This window comes from Vipera berus, assembly GCF_964194415.1.
Source record: "Vipera berus genome assembly, chromosome: 13".
Classification (NCBI taxonomy): Eukaryota; Metazoa; Chordata; class Lepidosauria; order Squamata; family Viperidae; genus Vipera; species Vipera berus.
The window spans coordinates 18,907,871-18,917,296 of record NC_138216.1 but is presented as its reverse complement, the minus strand read 5'-3'; the positions used below and the strand labels follow the sequence as shown (position 1 = coordinate 18,917,296).

Genomic DNA, 9,426 nt, shown 5'->3' with positions numbered 1-9,426 from the left:
TCGATGGGGTCTTTGCGGCCCCGGCCAGGTCAGCTCGCGGGGCGGGGGAGCACCGAGGCGCGCTTGGCACCAGTTGAAACTTTCGGGGTCTTCAAGGACAGCCCCATGCACAGTGCATTACAGCAGTCAAGCCATTAGACAACGGGCGTGAACGTCCAAAGGGTCTCTCTCTTCTGGAACAGGGTACATCAGATGTAGTTGTGCAACCTTGTTTGTTTATGATCTTGGTCAGCAACTATTGTAGAGCAATTGGCCAGAATCCTTGCAATGAAAGTGGGCCAGGAGAACGACAGACGCAGGGAAGCAGCAGACAGTCTGGTAGCTACGCTGGTTCTTCTGCAAGACACCTACCAAAAGCAGCCTTAAGTACGGTTTATCCATATTTGGGGATAACAAAACAAAATTTCATATTGGGAACACTGAGAACGGACCAGAGTTCGTAGGCAATACAGATAGTACTTGACTTACTACCTCGATTGATCCCAAAATTTCTGTTGCTAAGTGAGACGGTTTTGCCCCATTTTACCACCTTTTTTGCCAGTTAATCACTGTAGTTCTTAAATTAGTAACACATTTGTTAACTGAATCTGGCTTCCCCCTTATCAGAAGATCACAAAAGATGATCACATGGCCCTGGGACCCTGCAGCCTTCATAAATATGAGCTAGTTGCCAAGCGTTTGAATTTTGGTCACATGACCATGGAAATGCTGCAATGGCCTGCTTTTTACAGTGCCATTGTAACTTCAAACTGTCACTAAACAAATTTTTGAGGACTACCTGTGTATCATCTTTGCATGCAAAAGATCCCCAAATTGATCCCTGCCATCAGCAGGGTGGACTGAAAATCCTGTTTATAAAGATCATGTAAATAAGATTGAGTATTACGTGAAATAGTCTGACTCAGTGGCTGGGTTTGAACATATTTACCAGGCCAAAGACAGCCACTTCATGTAGAATTGTGTTAGTTTTAACCTTGATTAAAAACTTTTGAAGCTTAGCACATTATATGTGAACCATTGAGCTTAAGTTTTGTCAACCCCAAAAAGTGGTTTAATTTAAGCAAATTGCATTTCCTCTTTTGACAGGATAAAATAGGTTTTCTATCACCCACCAGAAAAGCAAACCTTTTCCTCCTATCCTTGTCAAAGCCACTGCCTCCTGTGAACAGAAAACAGCATTCCTTAATTCGCCCTCATTTAATAGGACACCATCTTGTTTTCTTAAGGGAGTCACAAGCACTCTCTGAAAGCACTTGCCACTCATAGCCCAGGAATAGTGTAGCTGTCTTGTTCTTGGTGAACCCTGGGCCTGATGTCCCACATAACACACGGGTTGACATCTCAGCAACGATCCTTTAGGACTAAAATTGATAATTGGCTTTGGCATTCAGGATGGGATGGGTCACCGCTGTTGAGAATGATGAAAGCCAAGCTGAAGAAAAAATGCCCTCTAGCTGTTCCGCCTCCAACCACCACTTACCAAAAACTGCCCTGACTAACCGTGCCTTCCGAATGTTGAAGTTTGGGATTAGCTATTTGAGATCATTAACAATTTGGTTTAGAATACATAGCGCAGTGAACTGATGTAAAGGGTAATAAGTATTCATTCCAGGCAATAACTGCTATTTGCAAGAATAATGGGTGAAGTTAACAAACACCTGAGTTGTCCATTCTGTGACTAAAGGATGCTCTTACCAAGCCCGAGACGATGACTTCACCCTGTTTAAATACTGACAGGTGTAATAGCCCTTGTGACTAGTTCTGTTTTTCACGAAACAAATTCTACTCTAATTCATGAAAAACTCAGAATTCTTTGGCAACTTGTTTTCTTTTCCCTTTATCCAGCCCACAAGGAAGATGTGACGTTACCCTAAAATATTCTGGAAATCACAGTAAACTGTAAAATGCTTTACCTAGTTGTGTCTGCAACTTTTTCCAGCACTGAACTGCCCTCATCTCTGCCCTTCTTGACACATAGCATACCAAATTATCGGGGCTTTCTGCCTGAGGATAGAATAAAACTCTTGGTCTGGATTCTTTCCAGGCCAAGGGTGGCCTTTTATTTTGAGACTTAATGTGAAAAGGTTCAAGAATAAAAGAAATCAGACTGCTACAACTTTTTCAGCAAGCCTGCAGTAATTGGCATTAGCCCTGGCAGCCAGAATTTAGGACATCTTCTGGGCCCTGAAGCAGTCCATGATATTTGGAATGAGACATTTTCTTGGGCAAAAGAACCAGCCTGAGATGTTGCTTGAGAGCCCCTGAGAAAGTGTCCGCAAAACTGATCCAAAAGGCTTGATCTCTATACGTTTCCACTGAACGTTGAGATCCTATCTTCACTTGGTGTTAAGGAACTGTGGCCTTCTGATAAGCAGAGAACTTGTAGCTGAGAATTTTCTATTGATTCCACAGTAGATGTTGTATTTCTTTGCAACATTCAAGTCTCAAAATGCAGGGCTCGGTAGGCTAAAGTCCGGTCAAAATAGGGAGGTCCTACCTCAGGAGTAAAGAACCTAAATCTGGAGAGAACTTTCAGTCTGTTTGGAGGGGGGGGGGGAGAGAAGAAGCCTACTGATCTTCAGACAACTCCCTCTTCTGCTATTTTTGTTCTTTTATTGAGCATCATCGTTATCTTGTGCCTTAGCCATGCATTATATTAGTTTAAGGGGACACACTACAAGATATTAAAGCATTTAGAAAAGCATTTAACCTTCACTGTCAATAAATAAAAATGAGTGCAAAAGTTAGACCAAATAACTGAAAAGAACAGGTTTGCTAACACCAATGTTTATCATTCAGAATCCAGAATCAGTGCAAATGCCTTCAAAGACAAGTGTCAAGTTATTAAAATCTACCCAATTCCTTTGGTTAAGACCCATCAACTTTCTATAACAGTGTTTGTTGAAATGAGGAAGACAACGTGGGAAGATACTACCATGAAAGAGTGATCATCAATAGTTAATGGATTGTTTTAAACTGGTTTTTCCAGGAAGCAAAGCTTCATGCGCTATAAGATTACGTAATCTTGAAGAATACAAAGAAAAATTCCATGCTTTTTAGGTTCATTTGATGATATAATTTCCAAGATACAAACTTTAAAATGTGATGTTATATTGTTCACATACTACTCCCACCCCCATCCCCAACTCAGCAAGAAGTCACATCAAAATGAGCGCAAAGGAAGTATTTTGCCTGGATTTAAACTCCATAAGAATAGCCCTAATGTTGTAAGCTTCTGAACTGCCTGCTATTCAAAAGCGAATCTGTATCAACATTCCCATCCCCTCTGCTCTTGCAAGGCCATCTTCAGAAATGGAAAGAACAGGTGGTGGTGGGGAACGGGACAACTCATTCCAAAGCCAACCCTTGAAGCAAGCGCTAAAGGGGAGACACAGCTGTGTGAAGAGGGCTCCCCTGCCCCATCGTGAGCTTGGCCGCCCTCCCTTTTCAGGCTGGCATTGATAATGAGCTGGCTAATTACTAATAACTTCAAGTGGTTCAAAAAGAAGCTGGGCAGGTATGATCCTAAGCACTATCTTTTAGAGAAGGTATACTGATAATCTTTCCAGCCACTCTTATTTCTCTTCTAGAATGTTCCACACCCAAGGTCAGTTCAGTGGCAACCTTACCAAGAGGCATGGCCATGTACACAAACCTGTTTCTCAGTACCTCTCAAAGCAATACTTCTTTCAGGGGAAAAACTGGCGATAGACACAAAAATTCAAGATGTAAAACATGGATCCTGACTAGGAATACCTCAGAGAGTGTATGTGTATCTACAGTTATCCTATGCAATTACACTTTAATCAATTCAGCATCTTTCAAAAGTACTGAGAAGACCTTGCGATCTTCTGGGCTGCAGACATTTGAGACGTGGATTATAAAAGAGGGTTACGTAACTTGTTCTATGAAAGTTTAAAATATGGGTAGAATGCTACAGAGCCTCAAAGAAGCAGGGACAACTCTCTAAGGAACAAAGAGAAGTCTGAAGTCGATTCCTCTTTAAACTATTCTGAAAGGCGTGCCAAGAGTTCCACTTAAACACAGTGCTCTAAAAAGATCCAGTTGTGTTTTTTTCACATTTACTAGAAGCTTCTCTTAATGAAACTATGGTTCATTTTGACAGTATTTGCCAAAACATTAGAAAGAACTGCATAGATAAGAATATAGAAACAACTGTAAACATCTGTTTAAGAATCAGAAGAATTCTTCCTTTCTGCTGCCTAAATTCTATGCTTTAGGGCACACAGACCTTCATTCCCAAACTTCTGGACTGAGCAGCCATTAAGATTAAAATCTGAGGCCTAACTTCAGCTTTCTACTCTCAATATTTGCAGATATTTTCAAAAAAACATGGTGGGTAGCCATGTATTTGAAAGGCAAGATGTCATATCGTTTGTAAACAAATCTGGTCTTCAATCCTTAAGTGTAGTCAAACTGAATGCTGACATTGGTAAGATCAAGCAATCTGAAGGCCAACTCTAGAAATGCAGGCAAAAAGAGACTTCTCCCCTTTGGGTAATAAAGGAAGCAAAGGGGAGAGGGGACAGGAATTAGGAAGGAGAGAAACACATATTTCATTTAACCCGACAGAGGAATACTTATTCCCTAAAACATTCTTACATTAGAACCGCAAAGGAATGTATAGGAGAAGTTCACAGAGGCTGCTAGTAACAGAGGCCTGTATACGGACTGGAGTAGCACCAATATGTTGCCCTTGAACCACCTGCAGTAACTATCCCCCCAACCGCTTCCCACGAACCAGCACAACTTCCTCTGGCTGGCACCAGAGAAAGTGCTGCAGCTCTACAGGGCAAAAGTATAAAGTAGAGCGGAGTCCTTCCGTGGAATCTCCATCAGCACAACCAGGAATCGGAACCAGCATCAGAACGAAGCAGCAACACAGGCCTGCTCCGGCCACAACATTTTCCAAGATTACAAATCCATCTTGTCTGCACAAGAGACTTCCACTTGGCGTCAAGCCTCTTCGTATGGTGATGCAAATAAATCTTCTGTATTCAATACTATGACATAATTACATTCTCGAACCTCGTTCCTGCAAAATCTGAAAAAAAAATCAAGTGAGAAATTAGATTTGACAAAATCTTCCAAGTGGATTTGCATACTAAACATTGTTTATTCTCGTTTCTAAGAAAACTCATGCCTTTGATGCAAAATGCAGACCAACACAAAGCCAGCAAACATTTAGTCACAGAGCATAATATCTCAGCCATGAAGGGTTTGTGCAACCCCTGCCACCAAGACACGGGAACGCCACCAGCTTACTAGAACTACTGGAGGTGCATCCTCCTCTCAAAACATGTTCGAAAGTATAAAATCTGCACTTGAAAATATCATCTCTATAAGGCCTGCTTTCCAACTATTAAAAAGGTATCCATTCCATTCCTCCGTCACTTTTGGATTCTATTATGAGATAAATTCCATGCCCGGTAACAGAAACACGTTTAAATTTTAAAGACTTTCAGAATATCATCAGGGTGGGAGCCAAACCGATCTCAGAAGGGGCAGGTGCTATAGCACAGGGCTTTTCAACCTTTTCACCCATTGTACCACTTTTAGGATAGGGCAACATCCGAGTACCACCAGTCACATAGCAAACTTGACTAAAAAAAAAAAAAAAGGAAAAGGATGAAGTACAGGTAGTCCTCGACTTACAACAGTTCACTTAATGACTGTTCGAAGTTACAATGGCACTGAAAAAAGTGCCCCCCAAGCCACAGCCGAGCAAGACACCTGCCTACCCGCCCGGTGGCGCTCTTCCTCCTGTCCGAGGTTTTCACTGTTGTGAGCATTTCTGTTGAGGATTGGCAGGGGAGGGTGGGGTGAGGGTGTTTGGTTTTTATTCCCCCCGTCTGCTGGGTGGTTGCAGCAGATTTTGGTCACTTCACATGACCCTGGGACACTGTGACCATCATAAATATGAATCAGTTGCCAAGCATCTGAATGTACATCACAAGACCCTGGAGATGCTGCAACATTCCAGCTGATCGGCGCTTCTTTTGAGCTCAGCAGAAGCGCCAGGATCAGCGCTGAGCTCCAGCTGGAGCCTGGCGCTGATGCTGGTGCTTCCGTTGAGCCCTGACAGCCCTGCAGCTCCAGCCGTCTTTCGCTCAGGCTTGTGTGGTGCTGCCACTGGTTCAGCTCATTCCCCTCCCCCGCTACCACTTTTCTAGGATGGTTGCGTATCACCTGCCAGGTGTCAATGTACCACAGGTGGTACCCGTACCACTGGTTGAAAAGCCATGCTATAGCATATAGTCCTTGACTTATAACAGCATATTTAGTGACCGTTCAAAGTTACAACAGCACTGAAAAAAGTGACTTATGGCCGTTTTTCACACTTACGAATGTTTGCAGCTCCCCCAGGGCCAGGCGATCAAAATTCAGATGTTGCCAACTGACTCCTCTTTATGACAGTTGCAGTACTGATTCCCTTTTGCGAACTTCTGACAAGCAAAGTCAATGGGGAAGCCGGATTCACCCAACAACCACGTTACCTAGTTAACAACTGCAGTGATTCACTCAGCAGCTATTGCAAGAAATGTCGGAAATGGGGCAAAATTCACTAAACAACTCAATTGCAGTTCTAAGTCAAGGACTCCCTATATCTTCAGGTAGGTTATGGAAGAGATGAGACAGAATTGTTCAGAGAGGGTATTTATCAAAATTTTTTGCCACCCATCTGACAGCCTTCTGGACAACCAACAATCTGCTCAAATTACAAGGAGGCCATTTTGGGCCGGACCTCAGGATTGTTGTGATTCAGGGTCAGCCTGTGGGTTCGGCAGTTGGGTCGGACAATTCAGAGGAGGAGGAGGAGGAGGGGTTTGGAGAGCTTGCAGAGGACAGTTCTGAAGCATCGCAGAGCTCTCAGCCAGGCCCCTCCCATCTGGTTACTACTCAGACCCAGCTGTGTGAGCCTGACAGCGTGGATGAAGATGACCCACAGCTGGCCCTGTTCAAGGACGCCCGACGCAGGAGGCAGTCAATCAGGAGTAAACAGAGGAAGGCAATGGGGGACCTCGGAAGGAGGCAGAGAGAAGCCACGCCTTGAACTGTTTAAAAGGGAAATGTGTGGGAGGGCTGGTTGCTGAAGGCAACCGTTTGAGCAGCTTCTGTTTTAGTGGTTCGTATTTTGTTTTGCTCAGTTTGCTCTGTTTTGGATCTGTTTTGTGTAAATAAATTTGGCAGGCTTACTTCCAGCCTTTTGCCTTTTGAAAAGGGGTTGTCCCTGACATTTCTGCAGGGCCGGTAGTAGGCTGGAACAGAACAGTTTGCCTTCAGCCTCCCACCCCTTATTATTATTATGGAGGAGCTACGTGCTGAGAATGCCCGGCTCACCCAGCAACTCGCTTTGTTGGCAGCTCAGGTGGCTCAATTGCAAGCTCAGGTCCATGCTGCACCCCCACCATCACCCCCACCCAGGAGAAAATGCCAAGTTGCGATGCCGGATAAATTTAATGGCAATCCAGAACTGTTTCCTGCTTTCCTGGGACAATGCCAGCTCTTTATCAGCGTGAGAGCAGCTGATTTCCCCACTGACCGGGATAAGGTGGGGTTTGTGTTAAGCCTTCTTTTGGGTGATGCAGCTCGTTGGGGCACACCTCTGCTGGCTCAACCTAGTCCATTGTTGGACAACTTTGTGGGGATTTGTGATCATATGCGTCTGATGTATGAGGACCCTATAAAGACACAGACTGCTACTCGACACTTGAAAGCTCTGAGGCAGGGTCAACAGGGCTATATCAGCGATTTTCAGCTGGTTAGCCAGGATTCCGCCTGGAATGAGGCTGCGCTTGTGGATGCCTTCCAGGATGGATTGTCGGAGATGTTGGATGAGCTGGCCCGTGTGGATATTCCCTCAGACCTCAATGGGCTGATCCATCTCTGCCTGTCGATCGACGCTCGGTTGCAGCAGCGAAGGAGTCGCCGTGCCATCCCACAGACCCCTGCAGCCCCTGTTGTGCGTGAGACCCCAGTTCAAAGGGAGGAGCCAATGGAGCTGGGTGCCGCCAGGTCTCGTCTCTCGGTGACTGAAATGAACAGATGACGATCGGGGGGGTTGTGTTTTTACTGTGGGGACCCTGGGCATTTGGCTGCTTTTTGCCCAAAGAAGCGACAACGGGCATCAGTGACCGAGTCTGCCCCGAGAAAGTCCCCTACTTTTTCTGTCAGGAAATGCCCCGAGCCCGATCTAGACAGTGTGATAGGTCGGGCATCCCACACCACTGAGCGATGTCTTTCCGATGCTGCCTGTGGACCTCCACAGCATCTGATATTGGAGGCACGTCTGATCCTTCCTGGCAAGCCAAAGGGGATTCCGGTCCATGCCTTAATTGACTCTGGGGCCACCACAAATTTTATGGACTCAGCATTTGTGGCCAAATGGGCTGTTCCCCAGTGCCCGGTGGAACTGCCCATGTTAGTGGAGACTATCGATGGTCGAGGGCTCTTGTCTGGGCCAATTAAGGCCGCCACGCAACCATTATGTATGGCCATCAGTTCCCATGTAAGTCACCTCGGAAGGAGGCAGAGAGAAGCCACGCCCTGAACTGTTTAAAAGGGGAATGCGTGGGAGGGCTGGTTTGCTGAAAGCAACCGTTTGAATAGCTCCTGTTTCATGGTTCGTGTCTTGTTTTGCTCTGTTTTACGTTAATAAATTTGGCAGGCTTAGTTCCAGCCTCTTGCCGTTTGTAAAGGGGTTGTCCCTGCCTTTTCTGAAAGGCCGGTAGTAGGCTGGTACAGAACAGATACCTCCCTATCTTGGACTTCAGAAAGTGGTTTTCCTAAACCGAGAGTGCCTGGTAGCAAGAGGAAATAATGGGGAAAGGAGATGGGGTGGGGTGGGGTGGGGTAGTCGGAGTCATTGAAAGAACAATTGCTTGGAGAATGGAGGAGAAAAGAAGAGAAGAAGCAACCCAAAAATCTTAGGGAAGAACTGGAAAAACAAAAAGGTGACAAAAGAAGAAGCCCAGGATTGTGAACTGCTCAGAATGAACCGAGGTTGGTGGAGGAATAAAAAGAACTTCTTCAAATACGATCAAGTTACAAGAAGGAAAAAAAAGGAAGGAAGGAAGGAAGGAAGGAAGGAAGGAAGAAAGGCAGGGACAGTGGGAGAGAGGGAGGGAGGGAAGGAAAGAAGGGACAAAGGGAGGGAAGGAAGGAAGGAAAGAAGGAAGGTAGGAATATTTGCCCTTCAGAGTATAAACAGTAACATGCCTATTGAAAAGTTTGGTTTCCCTCCTGCCCATTCACAATAGTAACTCATGGATTCTACACACACACACACACACACACACACACACACACACACAGAGGCACCCTGCAACCAGAGGGAGGGAGGGAGGGAGGGAGAATGGAAGGGAGGGAGGGAAGGAGGAAGGGACAAAGGAGGAGGGAAGGAAG

General features: G+C 45.2%; 1 protein-coding gene across 2 annotated transcripts in view; it reads right to left on the bottom strand.

Moving 5' to 3' along the window:
- Positions 1-2,460: 2,460 nt before the first annotated feature.
- PDPK1 (3-phosphoinositide dependent protein kinase 1) overlaps positions 2,461-9,426 on the bottom strand; it is an 86,209-nt gene continuing 79,243 nt past the window's right edge. For both annotated transcript variants that reach the window (XM_081338168.1, XM_081338167.1), the window contains one exon: positions 2,461-5,065. In XM_081338168.1, the coding sequence (XP_081194294.1) occupies positions 5,036-5,065 (30 nt within the window). In that variant the 3' untranslated portion in view covers positions 2,461-5,035. The remainder of the gene's footprint in view (positions 5,066-9,426) is intronic.